Genomic DNA, 17,909 nt, shown 5'->3' on the forward strand with positions numbered 1-17,909 from the left:
TGTCCCACCCTTAGGATCTTAGCTCCAAGTCCTCGTTCAGATTCTCAGAGAGTCAGTGGACCTCCCACTGGTAGAGTAACATATATTGAGCATCCAGTACACCCTCGTATTTTATTTTTATTGTCCTTTGCACAGTGCACAATCCTGTAAGGTAGGGACTTTTGCTATCCTAACTCACAGATGAGGAAACTGAGGCACAGAGATGTGACCACTTGCCCAATGTCACACACAGCCAGCAGATGGCAGAGCTGGAGATTCTAACTCAGGCCATCCAGGCGCTTCAGTGAAGTGTGCATGCAGGTGTAGAGGGATGGGTCACAGCCTTGGGAACTCAAACTGATTTGTCTTATTCAATTATTTGCAGTCAGGGGCAATTTTGCCTCCTTTAGGGATTATTTGGCAATGTCTGGAGACAGTTTTCTGTTGTCACAAAGAGAAAGGGTGCTACTAGCATCTGGTGAGTAGAAGTCAGGGATGGTGTTCTGCTTCCTACAATGGCCAAGAAGGCCATCCCCACAACACAGAGTCATCCAGACCAAAATGTCCATAGACCGAGCTGCGGCTGAGAAACATAGGTCTAAGCTAAGCCCAACCCTCCCCTGGATTGCTTCACACACACACACCCATTTTCTGCCTATTTTGTCTCTAAGGCTCTTTGGGACTCACTCCCTCTGCTCCCCTGATCTGCATCTTCCTTTCTGTCTGCACCTCTGCTTCCCTCTGTCTCTCAACTTCCATCACAGATGTCTGTGACCCCTTAAAACTTGAGAGCACTTTGTAACCTCTCCAGGGGAGCAGGAACCAGGGACAGGGTTGGAGAGAGGCCCAGAATGCTCCTCTAGGATCCTAGGGGGTCCCTTAATTCTTTCTTTCTTTTTTTTTTTTGTAGAGACAGTCTCACTTTATTGCCCTTGGTAGAGTGCTATGGCATCACAGCTCACAGCAACCTCCAACTCTTGGGCTTAGGCAATTCTCTTGCCTCAGCCTCCCAAGTTGCTGGGACTACAGGTGTCCACCACAATGCCCAGCTATTTTTTTCTTGAAGTTTGGCCAGGACGGGTTTGAACTCACCACCTTTGGTATATGGGGCCAGCACACTACCCACTGAGCCCCAGGTACCTCCTAGGTCCCTTAATTTTTCAGGAGACCTGCTAGGGTAGGGGTGGGAGATGTAACCTGGAAGATATCTCTACTACAAATAGAAAAACTGAGGCCAGAGGATCGCTTGAGCCCGAGTTGGGAGTTGCTGTGAGCTATGATGCCATAGCACTCTACCCAGGGCAACAGCTTGAGACTCTGTCTCAAAAAAAAATAATAATAAATATATATATATATTCTACAATGTAATTTTTTTTTTAATTCTCAAAGCCTATGAAAGTTGCAGGGTTCTCTCCCTGTGTCCCAAGGATAGGGGGTCTCAAAAAGGCAGCCCTTGGCTCAGCCACACTTTTCTTCTTCCTTTGCCCACTCGGTTTTAAATTTTGAATTTGTATGCCTCTACAATAAACACACTTTCTGGCCAGGTGCAGTGGCTCAGGCCTGTAATCCTAGCACTCTGGGAGACCGAGGCAGGTGAATTGCTTGAGCTCTTGAGTTCAAGACCAGCCTGAACAAGAATGAGACCCCCATATGTACTAAAATAGAAAAACTGAGGCAAGAGGATGGCTTGAGCCAGAGTTGGAGGTTTCTGTGAGCTATTACACCATGGCACTCTATTCAGGGTGACAGCTTAAGACTCTGTCTCAAAAAAATACTTACCTGGCAGGGGAGATACCATGATCACGAAGGTGGTTTTCCCAGAGTGAGGCTAATTCATTGCACTCCAGATGTGCTGACCCCTGCGATTTCCCCAAATGTGGGAAACTCGACTGCATAATTTGTGGTAGTGGGGGACTGCGTTTGCGCTTTCCCCTGAAAAAAAAAAAAAAAGAAGAAAAGAAGCAACACTTTCCAGTTAGCTATAATCCCCACTACTCCCTGTTGTATAACATTGGATTAATTTCTTTCATTTATTGATCGATGGCTCTTGACTTTGAGGCCTTAGTCTAGGGTGATAAGATGCCAGAATTTAGAACAAGGTCTGAACTGGATAGTGGAGAGGATCTTGACTGGTGACAATGCTTATGGCCTAGTAGACTTTTGGATCTCTCTCCCTTTCTCACCTCCATCTATCAAGCCAGATTCTCACTGCCCTTCACACTCACTTTCTTCTTAGAACTCTCCAGCATATCTGGCCTGCTGGTATGTAGCCCCACATTGGGCAGCCTGAGCACACTGATGGGTGAGTGAGAGGTACAGGCTGGACCATAAACTAGCAAGGGCTGGAGCCTTCCCCCTTCCACTGTCAGGCGCAAAGCAAACACTAATAATAATTAGTTATATTAGTGATAACAGCTAACATTTACTAGGCACTTACTATGTTTTCAATTCTGCACTAAATAATTTCCATGAATAATCTCATTAGTAAGTGTCAGAAGCAGGATTTCTCAAAGAAAGATCTTTAAACTTGATCTATAGCCAGAAATTCACTTTTTTTGCAACTTAGTTTGTGCTCACCATATATAAATAACATTTACAAAAATAATACTTTCCCGGGCAGCACCTGTGGCTCAGCGGGTAGGGCACCAGCCCCATATACTGAGGGTGGTGGGTTCAAACTGAGACCCGCCAAACTGCAACAAAAAAATAGCCAGGCATTGTGGCGGGCGCCTGTAGTCCCAGCTACTCAGAAGGCTGAGACAAGAGAATCGCCTAAGACCAGGAGTTGGAGGTTGCTGTGAGCTGTGTGATGCCATAGCACTCTACCGAGGGCAATAAAATGAGACTCTATCTCTACAAAAAAATAAAATAATAATAATAATACTTTCCCATGACTTCATAATTTTCAAAAATTGTATTCTACAAGCCGAGTGCAGTGGCTCATGCCTCTAATCCTAGCACTCTGGGAGGGTGAGGCAGGTGAATTGCTTGAGCTCACGAGTTTGAGACCAGCCTGAGCAAAAATGAGACCCTGTCTCTACCAAAAATAGAAAAACTGGGGCGGTGCCTGTGGCTCAACGGAGTACGGCGCCAGCCCCATATGCTGGAGGTGGCGGGTTCAAACCCAGCCCCAGCCAAAAACTGCAAAAAAAAAAAGAAAGAAAAAAGAAAAACTGAGGCCAGAGGATCGCTTGAGCCCGAATTGGAGGTTGCTGTGAGCTAGGATGCCATAGCATTCTACCCAGGATGACAGCTTGAGACTCTGTCTCAAAACGAAAAAAAAATTATATTCTACAATGTATATTTTTTTTAATTCTCAAAGGCCATGAAAGTTGTAGCTAGAAGGGACTAATTAAGAAGGGTCACAGGGGAAGTATTTGGGGTAATGGAAATAGTCTATGCCTCAATTGGGGTGGTATACAATTGTACTTTTGCCAAAACTCATCAAACTGTACACCTAAAAAGAGTGAATTTGCTGCGTGCAGTGGCTCACACCTGTAAGCCTAGCACTCTAGGAGACCAAGGCAGGAGGATCCCTTGGAGTCAAGAATTTAAGACCAGCCTGGCTACCAAAATGAAACCCCATCTCTACAAAAAAAAATTTTTAAGTTAACTAATTGTGATGGTGGTAGATGCCTATAGTCCCAGCTACTAAGGAGTCTGAGGCAGGAGGATTGCTTGAACCCAGGAGTTTGAGATTACTGTGAGCCAGGCTAATGCCACAGCACTCTAGCCTGGACAACAGAGTGAGACACTATTTAAAAAAAAAAAGTGAATTTTATTGTGTGTAAATACATCCTAATAAACTCAAATAAAAAAGAAAAACAATAAGGGGTGGCGCCTGTAGCTCAAAGGAGTAGGGCGCCAGCCCCATATACCAGAGGTGGCAGGTTCAAACCTGGCCCTGGCCCAAAACTGCAAAAAAAAGAAAAACAGTAAGATCCGCAAAAGCAATTTTATAATCCACAGTTTACTTCTGACTCATAGTTTGAAAAACACTGATAGGAGAGAAAGGGGAATAAATAAATGAATGAATAAGGAAAGGGAAAGATAGAAAAACACACACACACATACACACAAAAAAAAAAAAAAAAGGAAAGGGAAAGAGGGAGAAAGTTTGATTAGGCTAGGTATGGTGGCTCATACCTGTAGCCCTAGCACTCTGGGAGGCTTAGGGGGGTGGATTGCTTGAGTTCAGGAGTTCCAGACCAGTCCGAGCAAAAGTGAGACCCTGTCTCTACTAAAAATAGAAAACTCAGCCAGGAACTGTGGCATGCTCCTGTAGTCCCAGCTACTCAGGAAGCTGAGCCAAGAGGATCTCTTGAGCCCAAGAGTTTGAGGTTGCTGTGAGCTATGATGCTAGGGCACTCTACCCAGGGCGTCATCTCAAAAATAAAAATAAAAAGTTGATTAGTCTCTAATATTTAAAATAGGGGGATTTTAGTTGGGGCCCAGTGGTTCATACCTCTAATCCTAGCACTCTGGGAGGCTGAGGCAAGGGGATCCTAGGAGTTCAAGACCAGCCTGAGCAAGAGTGAGACCCCTATGTCTACTAAAAAGTAGAAAAACTGGGCAGCGTCTGTGGCTCAGTGAGTAGGGCGCCAGCCCCACATACCCAGGGTGGCGGGTTTGAACCTGGCCTGGCCAAACTGCAACAAAAAAATAGCCGGGCATTGTGGCGGGCGCCTGTAGTCCCAGCTATTTGGGAGGCTGAGGCAAGAGAATCGCTTAAGCCCAAGAGTTTGAGGTTGCTATGAGCTGTGACTCTACTGAGGGCAGCATAGTGAGATTCTATCTCAAAAATATGTATATATAAATTAAAATAAATAGACGGTTCCTGTGACTCAAAGGAGTAGGGCACTGGCCCCATATGCCAGAGGTGGCAGGTTCAAACCCAGCTCCGGCCTAAATAAATAAATAAATAAACAAAACAATGACATAAAATAGGGAGATTTCACATGAGAATTGGACTTCCTGCTTCTCTTAGGAAAGCTAAGGGATTTCTCAGCCCGCCCAGGCCAGGGCTGGGCACTCCAGGGTGACTCATCCTCCTCTCGTGAGGTGATTTGGTTTGGGTGAGATTCAGAGGGAATATAAAGTGCAGGGGAGGCAGGAGTTAAGAGTTTTGAGGGAAGAAAGGACAAAAGTCACAGAATCAGAGCAGGGAAGGGAAATGACCATGAGAAACAAAAAAGGGAAAGAGTATAGAAAGCCACAGACAGGATGAAATTTGGTGCGGGGTCTGCCCGGGCATGCCTATGCCAGGAGCCCAGGGCTTCCTTCTCACGTGGGTGCTGGGGCCAGAGTCATGGTGAGTGTGGCCAGGTGTGCATGCTCCAGAGTGTGTCCTGTCAGTGGGCCAGTTAGCAGGAACCTGTCACAGGTGTGAATTTTTGACTATGTGTGTGGGATCAGTTTCTGTCTGATTTGATGTATGTCTCTGCGTATCACTTTCTGATGGTTTCAGTGTGTTAGTGGTGAAATTGCAGGGGTGTATCTGTGTGTGTCACTATGGAAGTATGGTCTGGATTAGGCCGAACATCCAGGTGTCCCTGTAACAGGTGTCTTCGTGTTTGTGTGTGTATGTGTCCAGTGGTGCCTATCAGGAAGTCTGTATTTCCTGGTAAGCCCTCAGCCAGTGTCTGTGTGGGTGCATCACTGTGTGTGTTATGAGTGCTCGGTGGGGATGTTTGTGAACACAGTTGTGGGTCTTGGGGTACTCCTCATGGGTGTCTGTACAACTATCTGACATTGGGTCAGTTTGCCTGTCTGTAAGACCCTGTCGGCTAGTCAGTGTGTATATTTATGTCTAGGTGTATGTAAATGTGTCTCCCATCAGTGTGTGAATTTGTGTGCTATGGCCATGTCCATGGTTTGCATTTGTATGACTGGCCTGTGTCTGTGAATCTGTATGTCCCCTGGACTCTGTCCGCACGTGACTTTGCATACCCTGGAGCACCGGTGGGTTGCTCGCTGTGCACTTGTTTCTGGTCTCTGGGAGTGTGTATCTGTGGGTCCCAGTCAGTGTGTCAGTGTGTCAGTGTGTGTATCCGACTGTCCTGGTGTCTAGGCATCCCCAGCTAGTGCTCCAATGTCCTCCTAGCCCGGGGCCAGGCCCTGCCCCGCCCCCGGCTGCAGGGAAACCCCCTGTGCGGAGGTAGGGGGGCGCGGCGCCCGCCAGCAAGTCCCGACTTGTCCGCTGCGGGCGGGCGGGGCCTTGGCGTCACGCGGGGGCGGGGCGTGGGACCCGCCGGGCGGGGGCGGGGCGGGGCGGGGCGGGGCGGCCGCGGAGCAGGCCCGGGATCCGGCCTGAGACGCCGCGCGAGCCACATGCGAGCAGGCTCCTGGCGGCAGCGGCGGCAACACTAGCGAGAATCAGCAGCCGCGGCCCCGACGCCGACGAGCCTGCGGCTCAAAGAGCAGCAGCAGCAGCAACAGCAACAGCAGCCACCACTGCAGTTAGAGCAGCAGCAGCAGCAACAGCAGCAACAGCAGGAGCCGCCACAGAGAGCGGCGCTAGGCGGGCGCGCCCTCCTAAAGGAAGCCGCCCGCCCCCCCATCACCGCTCCCTCTGGCGTGTTCATGCCCCCGGGGTGAGTGTGAGGACCCAGAATCCCGGCTGGTGGGGACTGTTAAGGCTGGGTGGGCTCCCTGGAGGAGGTGACGGGTATGCACTCAGAGAGCAGTGCGGGCGTCCTGCATTCCTACACCGAGTCCCACCCCCACGAGGCCCCTGGACTGGGGTCGCTGGGCTGGAGGCACTTAGGCAAGTCGGGCGCCCAGTCTGGGCGCGCAGGTGCCTCAGCGGTCTGGCGGGTTTGTTTACAAACAATGGGGTGCGCGCTTGGCAGCGCCCCCTGGTGGCCAGTATGCCCGGGGAAGAGAGTGGACCCTAGGTTGCCCCAGCCTCCTAAGTCCGGGAGAGGTTGGGGGGGGCAGCACAGAGGGGCGGCCACACCCAGGGCGCGCACCCGCTGGGGGCGGCGACATGGGGTGGCTTGCGGGCCGTGGAGTCTGCGGCTCCTGCGGGCGGGGGCTGCGCCCCAGCAACAGCCGGTTATTGGCCCCGCGCTTGCCTGGCGGGCGGGGCAGGCGCACGTGGCGGCGGTGGTGGGGGGGCTGTGACAGCGGAGGGGGCGTCTGGGTCCGCTGTGAGAGCGCGCGTGTGCGAGGTTGTGGATCTGCAGGTGTCTCGCCTGGGTGTGTGCGTGTGTCTGGCTCCGAGTTTGTGCTGGGGTCTGCAGGGAGTGGTTGTGTCAATCCAGAGGAATGTTGGGGTTTGCGACCCGTCGAGGTGTATGCGTGAGTCCCCGCGCGTGTTCTTGTGGGGTTCTGTCTGTGTACACGCCGTGCCCGTGGCGTGGGTGTACCTGTGCGTGTGTTCTCTGTGAGAGTTGTCTGTGTATGCTGTTTGGGAGTGACTGTGTGAGTGTGTTGCCTGCGTGTGCTATGGCGTGTGGTTGTGGTGTTTGTGTATTGCTTAAGTGAGCTGTTTGTGTGTTTACTGTGCTGTTTGTGTGTGCTTGTGTGTCCTGCCCTATGTGTACTGTCTCGTCTGTGGCTGGCTCTCTGTGTCTATCTCTGGGGCATGTGTCTTTGCCCTGCATTTGTGATGGTGTGCTTCTTCAATACCCAGGCCCCTTCTCTATCCAGGTGTCTATGTGAGTTGTCAGGTGTGTGTGAGGGGGGATTGTCTCAGTCTGTGTTTGGCTTGTGCGTCTGGCATCCGCGTCTGGGGACTGAGCATCTAGGCTCTGTTAGGTCTGTACCGTGCAATCAGTGGGTGCTGCTGACAGCCTCTTGGATGGAGCTGTGTCAGAGTCTGTGTGTGTGTGTGTGTTGGGTCTGAGGGGCTTGTCTCTGATCGCTGGCTCATGTGTGTCATGTGGGCTGAGTGTGTGTAGTGTTTATGTCAGTCACGTGAGACCAGTGTTTTCTGTCAGAGCTTTAGGTGTGTATGCTGCTGGGCTGTGTGGGATTAGTTAACTGTAGGGTGTGTGTGTGTCCATGCTGACAGTTGCTGATGGTGTTTTAGGGTTGGGAGAGAAGGGTGGGTTTGTGTCTGTCACTGTCCGCATGTGTAGTGATGCATCAGCATCTGATGGCATGTCTGTGAGTGCCTGATTTACCTGTGTCCTGAGGTCTCAGAGTTGGTGACATGTGGGTGTGTTTTGGTGGTACTGATCTGTGTGCGTCCATAGGTGTTGACATATATGAGTCCAGCAGTGTGTAGGTCTTATCTCTTGGATGTGTGTGTGTGTGGAGAGAATTCAGGCAATGCCTAGTTTGTGTGTGTTTGTCTGTGCTTGTGATGGCTGTATCCTGTTTATGTGTGTCCCCAGGCATACCTATAGTGGGTCAGTGTGTGAGGCTTTGACAGTTTGTATACCTGTGTAGGGGATCAGAGAGGATGGGTTGTGCCAGTATGCAGTGTATGTAGAGTGCTTATGATGGTGTGTGTGTCTGTGCATGTCCATATTTTGGTTTGTATGTGTGTGTCTTGTGTAGTGAGTAGTAGTGTCTAAGACTGGGACCATCTCAATGTTTGTGGGCAAGTGGAAGATAGGGTGGGAAGTCAGGCTGGCCAGTCCTGAGGCCTGTGTGTATGTGTTGTGAAGCCTTCACATCCCCCATACATACCCCCTACGGTCTTCTCATTTGGGTCATGTGTGAGTTGTGGGAGCAGCACTTTCCTGCCCTCTGTGTGCGCTCATCACTATGTCTGGGATGTTACCCACCTCCCATCCCATGCCCTGTGTGTCCCTTGGTAGAGTGAGTTTGTGCTGTGAGACTGTCACAACCCTCATACACACCTGACAGACCCCTTCATCTGAGTCCTGTACCTCCTGGTCCCTCCGTGTGCCCATCACTCTGTGTATGGGAGGCTGTCCTGGCCAGCCTGATCCCTGTGTCATCCCCTAGTTGGGTGTGTCTGGAGGGCCCATTACTCACACTTCTCGCTCCATCTGGGATCTGAGCCCCAGCAGGGTGTAATGAGGGCTCCTGGCGCCCCCTGCACTTCCCGGTTGACCTGCTCCTCCCCTGTGTCCCGCAGGCCCCAGGGAGCGCCATGGCCCGCGCACGCCAAGAGGGCAGCTCCCCGGAGCCCGTAGAAGGCCTGGCTCGCGATGGTCCGCGTCCCTTCCCACTCGGCCGCCTAGTGCCCTCGGCCGTGTCCTGCGGCCTCTGCGAGCCCGGCCTGCCCGCCGCCCCCGCCGCCCCGGCTCTGCTGCCCGCCGCCTACCTCTGCGCCCCCACCGCCCCGCCCGCCGTCACTGCCGCCCTGGGGGGCCCCCGCTGGCCTGGGGGTCCCCGCAGCCGGCCCCGAGACCCGCGCCTGGATGGTGAGTGCCAGTCCCACGTAGGGATGTAGGGAGCCGGGGAAAGATAGGACCAGAGAGACACTGAGGAACTGGAGAAGTGGGAGCGGAGGGGTTGGGGTGGGGAGCCCAGCCAGGCCACTGGGAGGGTGTGGCCAGTGTGGTCTTTGTGTTGCAAGAAGCAGGAAGACAGAGTGGGAGGCTGGGGTGGAGGGGGCAGGTCCAGCGGGAAGTCCCTCCTGGAATCTGCCTGCAGTCCCCGAGTTGTAGCCCACTGGCTTTTCCGGGCCTCAGGCAACAGCTGTTTCCCAGCTCCCCTCCCCCAATCTGGGTCCCCTTGACCCTAGAGGATTGCAGTTGAGGAGAGTGTGGGCTAGTGGGAGGACTGTCACCTCTGGACTTTGGGGAGGGGTCAAGGGGCCCCCGGCCTTTATTTCCATCTCTTTGGCCTGTTCTAGCCCTTTTGGCTGTCCTGGAGGAGGAAGGAGAGGGGGAGGGGCCATTGTGTTGGGAAAGTCCCCTCCGGGAATGGGTGAGGCTTGGGCAGGAAAGGGTTAAAGGTCCCCTGCCTGATGGGCTGTTAACCCTGTGGTGCCCAAGGAGCTTCATCCCAGTCAGCACGCGGTGTAGCTCGGGAACGGTAGCCCTGGTTTCTCCCCATCCCCCATCCCGTCCCCGGAGCCCAGGAGTGTAAGAAAAGAGAAAACTCAGTTCCTGGCAGCGGGAAACCAGGACCCTGAATCGCGGGACAGAGTCACAAATGTGGAAATTGAGACCCTGGTTTTGGCCTTAGGGAGCTCTCACGCCAGGACCTGGTGGGACAGGCCAGCGGGGGAGCTCGGAGCTAGGGGAGGAGGGAGACCTCCAGGAAGCTCTGAAGCGGGTGGGGCAGGAAGGCATCTCCTGCATCCCTGCCCCCCAGTCCTGAGCTCTGAATCGGCCACAGGCTGGCCTTCTGGTCTCCAGGCCTCTGCCACATCCGGGGGTGTGGCTTCACTGTGGTTGGACACGAGAGGGCAGGAGACCTGAGGCTTGTGACTCTGGGTGGGGTCAGTCGCTGTATCCCTGTGTGACCTTGGAACACTTTTTAAGGGCTGACCTCAGTTTCCCCTATCTAATGGAACAGGCAACATTTTGGCTCCATTGTGGGAATAGAGGCCGTTATGTAGGATAAGAGAAAGGACTTTCTGACTGACACAAGCAGTGGGGAGTCAGCTGGTCAGACAGGTGACCCCAGAGAGGCCTTCCCAGGCCCTCTTCTTGCTTCCTAGTGCTTTGGAAGGAGGAGCTGAGAAATCTGGATCTAAGAAAAAAGAACTGCTAGAAATGCGGAGGGGAACAGAAGAGAAAGCAGGTGGCTGGGAAAGGGAGCAGCAGGCCCTGGCGACCTGGGTTCCTCCTGGACACCCCAGGGCCTGGAGGGGTTGTGAATGGTGACCACGCCCCTCTGCCTCTCCAAGGTCCTCAGCCATCACTCTCGCCGGCCGAGCAGCACCTAGAGTCGCCCGTTCCCAGCACCCCGGGGGCCCTGGCGGGCGGTCCCACCCAGGCGGCCCCGGAGATCCGGGGGGAGGAGGAGCAGTGGGCCAGAGAGATAGGGGCCCAGCTGCGGCGGATGGCGGACGACCTCAACGCGCAGTACGAGCGGCGGGTGAGTGCTGGGGGAGGGGTAGACGGCAGGTGGGACTTCCCGCCTGGGAGGGGGCTGCCGACTGCCCCCGCCAGATGTGCGGCAGCTGCTGCCCTGTGCGGCGGGGTCGCGACGGGGACGGGCCGAGGACTGGCAGGTGGGTGAGACGGGGCGGCGTGCCCGCCAAGCCGCCGATGGGCCCTGCGCCGCGGCTGGCACAGTCCGAGCAAGGACCAAGGATGCTGCAAGAGCTGCGGCGCTCCCGTGGCCCGCGGCCGCGGGGACTGAGGGCGGCGCTCGGCGGAGCAGCTCATATATCCCGGGCTATTTATAGCCAGTGAGTCAGCAGCCGCGGCGCGGCCGCGCCCGCCCCCCGCTCTCGCTCCCGCGCGGCCCGCTGCGCGCACACAGCTTCCCGGGCCGCCGGGCGGGCAGTGGGAGGGCCCGGGAGTCCCGCCCCCCGGGAGTCCCCTCCCTCCCAGAAAACCCTCAACGCAGTCTCACTTTAAAACAATATTGGAAGCCTACAGTGGAGATAGAGAATAACAAACATCCTGCGCCCACCACCCTGCTCAGTTCAATCTGAACATTACAGCCGCCTAGCTCGCTTATTAAGAAACAAAACAAAACAAAAATACGGATGTTGTGAAGCTCCTTGTTCGCCTCCCCATCCCTTTCCCTCTTTCCAAAGGAAAGCTCTCAAGTTGGCATGCCTCCTTCCCTGCAGTTGCTGATTCTTTAACACATTTACCAGGCCAGGAACAATGCTTAGGATGATGGGGCATTTTTAGCTGAACATACATGCTGCAGAGTTTGTTCCTCTGCCAGCTTCTTTTCCCCTCAATATATGCTTGAGATTCACCCCTATGGGCAAATGCCTTCCATTCATCCATTTTCACTGCTGTATGGTATTCTATTGGATCAGCAGAGTACCTTCATGCATTTCCTCATTGATATTTGGGATAGAGTTTAAGGTATCTTTCAGTTGGGCGGCGCCTGTGTCTCAAAGGAGTAGGGCGCCGGCCCCATATGCCAGAGGTGGCGGGTTCAAACCCAGCCCCCGCCAAAAACTGCAAAAAAAAAAAAATAATAATAAAAATAAAAATAAAACCTCTGACTCAGGGCCTGTGGTTCAAACAGCTAAAGCGCCACCCATATACACCTGAGCTGGCAGGTTAGAATCCAGCCCCAGCCCACCAAACAACAATGACGATTACAACCAAAAAAATAGCTGGGCGTTGTGGCAGGCAGCTACTTGGGAGGCAGAGGCAGGAGAATCGCTTGAGCCCAGGAGTTGAAGGTTGCTGTGAGGCTCTACCCAGGGCGACAGTTTGAGGCTCTATCTCAAAAAAAAAAGATATCTTTTGTTTATTTCTTTCTTTTTCTTTCTTTCTTTTTTTTTTTTTTTGAGACAGAGTCTCGAGCTATCACCCTGAGTAGGGTGCTGTGGCATCACAACTAACAGCAACCTCAAATTCTTGGGCTTAAGCAACTCTCTTGCCTCAGCCTCCCAAGTAGCTGGGACTACAGGTGCCTGCCACAACACCAGGCTATTTTTTTGGTTGTAGTTGTCATTGTTTGGCAGGCTCAGGCTGGATTTGAACCCACCAGCTCTGATGTATGTGGCTGGTGCCCTAGCCACTTGAGCTACAGGCGCCTAGCCCCCAGCCCTTCAGATTTTTTTTTTTTTGAGACAGAGCCTCAGGCTGTCACCTTGGGTAGAGTGGTGTGGCATCACAGCTCACAGCAACCTCCAACTCCTGGGCTCAAGCAGTTCTTCTGCCTCAGCCTCTCAAGTAGCTGGGACTACAGGCGACTGCCACAACGCCCAGCTATTTTTTGGTTGCAGCTGTCATTGTTGTTTGGCGGCCCGGGCTGGATTCAAACCCGCCAGCTCAGGTGTATGTGTCCAGCGCCTTAGCTGTTTGAGCCGCAGGTGCCCAGGCAGCCCTTCAGATTTTATTTATAGGTTTTTTTCCCCTTCCACCTGAAGCACATCTCTGTGTGTATCCCCAGAGTGGACATCTGGGGTGGCCTGCCTGTCATCAGCCTTACTGGATGATTGTTAGCTTGCTCGCCAAGGTGGCAATGCCAGGTGGCAGCCCACAGCAGTGTGACTGGCAGGTTTTTTAAGTTATGCCAATCTGATGTGCTCCCATGGTCAGCCTGTGGTCACAAGAGTTGGTGAGGAGTGTTGAGGAGGCGTCTCACTGCCAAGTTCCTGTGAGCACCTTTAGAATCCTTTAGCTATCCTCTTCTAAAACAAGGTTCTCCTTACCTCTGCCTGAAGGAGATGAGGTGGTTCTGCTTAGCACAGGGACTGGCTCGCACTCATTGTCAGCTGTGGAAGAGTACTGTAGCTATTCATACAGTTCTTAGCATTTTTCATTTTCACTGCTAGGGAGTCTTCCCTTGTATCTGGCTTCCTTAGTTCCCACCTCTTAGCATTTTGGAGCTGAGAGGGTCCTAGAGGCCATCCTGCCACTGGGGAGAGGGCCAAGGTTTCCCTGAGGTCACGTGGACCCTAGCTCTGCCTTGTGCAGAAGTACTTGTGCAAAGCCTCAGTACAGATCATAAACTATCCCCAGTTCTCTTCCTTCCATAGATTGTTACAGAACTGCTGAGACTAAGGGCTCCCTGCTCCTTTCTCCCCATCTCACCAGCCTTTCAGGGAAGGCAGGACAGGTTGCAGTCCAAACCCATCCTTCAGCCCCGGTGCAACTCTGTTGGGTGGCTTTCCCATCTGAGCAGCAGCTAGGTGTGATCATAGCTAACGTGTGTAAGGCACTTCCTTGGTTCTGGTACCTGCCCTGAAAACCTTATGTCTCCGCCCTCTCCCCTTGGTCTCTATAGCCCAGGTGGGCAAAGGAGCTGGGATTACTTTGGTGAGGGTGTAACCTGGTCCCTCACTATCCTTAGACTTGACGGCCCACATTCTGTCACTACATACAAGCCCATCCTAACTTTCTCCTTCTCCCTCTCTCCCTAGAGACAAGAGGAGCAGCAGCAACACCGTCCCTCACCCTGGAGGGTCCTGTACAATCTCATCATGGGACTCCTGCCCTTACCTAGAGGCCACAGAGCCCCTGAGATGGAGCCCAATTAGGTGCCTGCAACCACCCAGTGAACGTCGGAGACTTGGGGGGCAGGACCCTCCCACCTCCTGACACCCTGGCTAGCGTGGGGGACTTTTTCTGCACCATGTAGCATACTGGACTACCAGCCCTGCCTGTCCCAGGGGCAGCAGGCCAAGACAGCCACTCCAGCCCCAGACCAACCTGGGGTGCACTGACAGATATGTGGACTCCTGGGTCCCTGGCAGGAAGCCAGAGGGGAGGGCTGAAGGACTCAACATCTGAAGGCGGCGGTGACTGAAGGGGTGGGGACTGAGCCGCCCGCCTCTGCCGCCCACCACCATCTCAGGAAAGGCTGCTGGTGCTGGCTGCCCATTCCAGCTGCAGGGGTAACACTGGGGTGTCCTCCCAGTGCTCCTTCACTTTGGGCCTGGCTGCAGGCCCCTGGTGCTTTGCCCCCTCCTCCTGGGGAGGGGGCCTGTGAAGAGCAAATGAGCCAAACGTGACCACTAGCCTCCTGGAGACAGAGAATGGGGTGCTCTGATGGCTACCCCAGCCCAGCACCCCGCCATCTTCCCTGAGCCAGCTGGCGGGTGGTGGGCATGCCTGCCTCACCTTCATTGGGGGTGGCCAGGAGGGGCCCAGACTGTGAATCCTGTGCTCTGCCCGTGACCACCCTCTGCCCCATCAGTCCCATTGCATAGGTTTAGAGACAGCACGTGTGACCACTGGCATTCATTTGGGGGGTGGGAGATTTTGGCTGAAGCTGCCCCAGCCTTAGTCCCCAGGGCAAAGCGCTGGGGGAAAGACGGGGAGTCAGGGAGGGGGGATCTCAGAAGAGGGAGGAGTCTGGGAGTGGGGAGGGAAGGCCCAGCCTGTAAAATACTGTATATGCGCTGCTGTAGATACCGGAATGAATTTTCTGTACATGTTTGGTTAATTTTTTTTGTACATGATTTTTGTATGTTTCCTTTTCAATAAAATCAGATTGTAACAGTAGATACTCTTTCTGCTCACCTTTCCCAAGGCATGGCATTGGAGAGGACTTTTGAGTCAGTGAGCTCTATATGTGAGGACTCAGACTAGGTGCTCCCCAGGCAGCAGAAGCTGTATCTAAACAAAGGTGATGGCCAGACTCAGTAGGTGCCTAGCCTGCATGTGTCCCTGTTCAACTCAAAGTGAAGCCTCGGGATGGGCCTGTGGCTCACGTCTGTAACCCTAAGCACTCTCGGAAGCCCAGGGAGGAAGATCACTTGAGATCAGTAGTTCAAGATGAGACCCCATCTCTACTAAAAATTGAAAAAAATTAGCTGGGCATCGTGGTGGGCTCCTGTAGTCCCAGCTATAGGGGAGGCTGAGGCAGCAGGATCGCTTACACCCAGGAGTTTGAGGTTGCAGTGAGCTAGGCAGAGACCATGGCAATCTAACCTAGGCAACAAAGTGAGACTCTTGTCTCAAAAAAAAAAAGAGGGTGGCACCTGTGGCTCTAAGGAGTAGAGTGCTGGCCCCATATGCAGGAGGTGGCGGGTTCAAACCCAGCCCCAGCCAAAAACTGCAAAAATTAAAAAAAGGAAAAAAAAGAGGGCAGGGTTTCTGGTGCTTTATCCTCACTGGATAAAGTTTGTTGTACGGGGGCTTGATAGTTAATCAGTGAATGAATGAATGAGCCATGCCTAACTCAGAGGCACCACTGTGACAAATGAAGACCGTTGGTCATGAGACAGACCTTGTCCGCCTTCCTCAAGGAGGCAGAAGGGGATATGTGGCCCTGTACTGGGACAAGCTTTACGCTGCCTCTTCGGCTGGAGGAGCCCCTGGAGAGGGACACCTAGCCTACATAGCTATCGATCACCCTGCCTGGCATGGGAAGCTGGGTTGAGTGACCATGGAAAGGGGAATCCCTCCAGTTATCTTCCTGAAAACAGGGCAACTGGCCACTTGCTGTCCTTGGGCCCTTCCCGCACCTGATCGGCACAGACCTCAGTGAGTAGCAGGGTGTACAGTATGTACAGACATAGTGCCCTCACCTCTGTGCCTTCCTACTTATGTCCTTCCTGTTAAAGAGCATCCTCAGGCTGCCAGACATGGTGGCTCACACCTGTAATCCTAGCACTCTGGGAGGCCAAGGCTGGTGGATTGCCTGAGCTCCTGGGTTCAAGACCAGCCTGAACCAGAGCAAGACCCCACCTCTAAAAATAGCCAGGCATTGAGGCGGGTGCCTGTAGTCCCAGATACTCGGGAGGCTGAGGCAAGAGAATTGCCTGAGCCCAAGAGTGTGAGGTAGCTGTGAGCTATGATATCATAGCACTCTACCAAGGATGACTAAGTGAGACTCTGTGTCAAAAAAAAAAGAGTGTGTTCAGGGGAAATGGCTGTTCTGAAAGGCCAGGGCACGGCAAACAGGAGCAACTTCAGAGAGGAATTTGACCAAACTATGTACTATGGTGTAAATGTGTCCCTCAGCCAGGCATGGTGGTTCATGCCTATAATCCTAGCACTCTGGGAGGCTGACGTGGGAGGATACCTTGAGCTCATTAGTTAGGGACCAGCCTGAGCTACAGTGAGATTCTGTCCCTACTAAAAATAGAAAAATTGGTTCAGCACCTGTAGTTCAAGTGGCTAAGGCGCCAGCCACATACACCGGAGCCATCAGGTTCAAATCCAGCCCGGGCCTGCCAAACAACAATAACAACTACAACCGAAAAATAGCTGGGTGTTGTGGTGGGTGCCTGTAGTCCTAACTACTTGGGAGGCTGAGGCAAGAGAATTGCTTAAGCCCAGGAGTTGGAGGTTCTGTGAGCTGTGATGCTACGGCACTCTACCCAGGGCGACAGCTTGAGGCTCTGTCTCAAAAAAAAAAAAAAAAATTAATTAATTAAAAAAATAAAAATAGAAAAATTAGCCAGGTGCTGTGGACTCAGATACATGGAAGGATCCCTTGAGCCTAGGAGTTTGAAGTTGCTGTAAGCTAGCTTACACCATGGCACTTAAGCCTGGGGTAATAGAGTCAGACTCTGTCTCAATAAAAAAAAGAAACCCTCTCCCCTAAAATGTGTACCCCAGAGTTCACGTGCTAAAAGTTTAATCCGCAATACAACAGTGCTGAGAGGTGATGATTAGGTCAGGAGGGCTCTCCCCTCATGAATGAATCAATTCTATCTCCCAAGGAAGTGGGTTCCTTATCACAGGAATGGGTCCCTTGTAAAGAATGACTTGGCCCTTCTCCCATGAGCTCCCTTATCCCATGTTATGATACAGCAGGAAGGCCCCCACCAAATGCTGGCCCCTGGGGCTTGGACTTCCCCTTCCAACAGATTGTAGTTCATTATAAGCTACCCAAGGGATTCTACAATGGCAGCACAAAGCAGGTTAAAACATTGCATGAAGTTGAGAAAACACACATACCATGTGCCAGCAAATGCCTCACTGGATGTGTCTCCCTTAAAAAAATATAGATGGGCTTGGCACTCAAGCAGCTGAGGTACCAGCCACATACACCAGAGCTGGCGGGTTCGAATCCAGCCAGGGCCTGCCAAACAACAACTACAACCAAAAAATAGCCGGGCGTTGTGGCAGGCACCTGGTAGTCCCAGCTACTTGGGATGCTGAAGCAAGAGAATTGCTTAAGCCCAAGAGTTAGAGGTTGCTGTGAGCTGTGATGCCATAGCACTCTACTGAGAGCGACATAGTGAGACTGTCTCCAAAATAGATAGATAGATAGATAGATAGATAGATAGATAGATAGATAGATAGATAGATAGATAGACAGACAGACAGACAGACAGGCTGGGAGTAGTAGTTCATGCTTGCAATCCTAGCACTCTGGGAGGCTGAGGCAGGTGGATTGCTTGAGTTCAGGAATTTGAGACCAGCCTGAGCAAGAGCAAAACCCTGTCTTACTAAGAG

The 17,909-nt window shown here is 52.8% G+C and overlaps 1 protein-coding gene and 1 non-coding gene across 2 annotated transcripts; both read left to right on the plus strand.

Moving 5' to 3' along the window:
* The first annotated feature begins 1,750 nt into the window (after positions 1–1,750).
* LOC128598035 (U1 spliceosomal RNA) lies at positions 1,751–1,914 on the plus strand. The gene has a single exon (XR_008383548.1). It is a non-coding gene; the product is annotated as a U1 spliceosomal RNA (small nuclear RNA).
* Positions 1,915–5,207: 3,293 nt separating this feature from the next.
* On the plus strand, positions 5,208–15,001 carry BBC3 (BCL2 binding component 3). The gene is made up of 4 exons (XM_053605491.1): positions 5,208–5,362; positions 9,035–9,323; positions 10,760–10,950; positions 13,919–15,001. The coding sequence occupies exons 1-4, from the start codon at positions 5,288–5,290 to the stop codon at positions 14,033–14,035; spliced, it is 672 nt and encodes a 223-aa protein (XP_053461466.1). The 5' UTR covers positions 5,208–5,287; the 3' UTR covers positions 14,036–15,001.
* The last annotated feature ends 2,908 nt before the right edge of the window (positions 15,002–17,909 follow it).

Source organism: Nycticebus coucang, chromosome 10 (assembly GCF_027406575.1).
Source record: "Nycticebus coucang isolate mNycCou1 chromosome 10, mNycCou1.pri, whole genome shotgun sequence".
NCBI classification, from domain to species: domain Eukaryota; kingdom Metazoa; phylum Chordata; class Mammalia; order Primates; family Lorisidae; genus Nycticebus; species Nycticebus coucang.

Coding starts and splice junctions, on each gene's coding strand:
- BBC3 (XM_053605491.1), top strand. CDS start 5,288: ATGGTGAGTGTGGCCAGGTGTGCATGCTCCAGAGTGTGTCCTGTCAGT. Junction 5,363..9,034: donor TTAGCAGGAACCTGTCACAG/GTGTGAATTTTT, acceptor TGTGTCCCGCAG/GCCCCAGGGAGCGCCATGGC. Junction 9,324..10,759: donor CCGAGACCCGCGCCTGGATG/GTGAGTGCCAGT, acceptor TGCCTCTCCAAG/GTCCTCAGCCATCACTCTCG.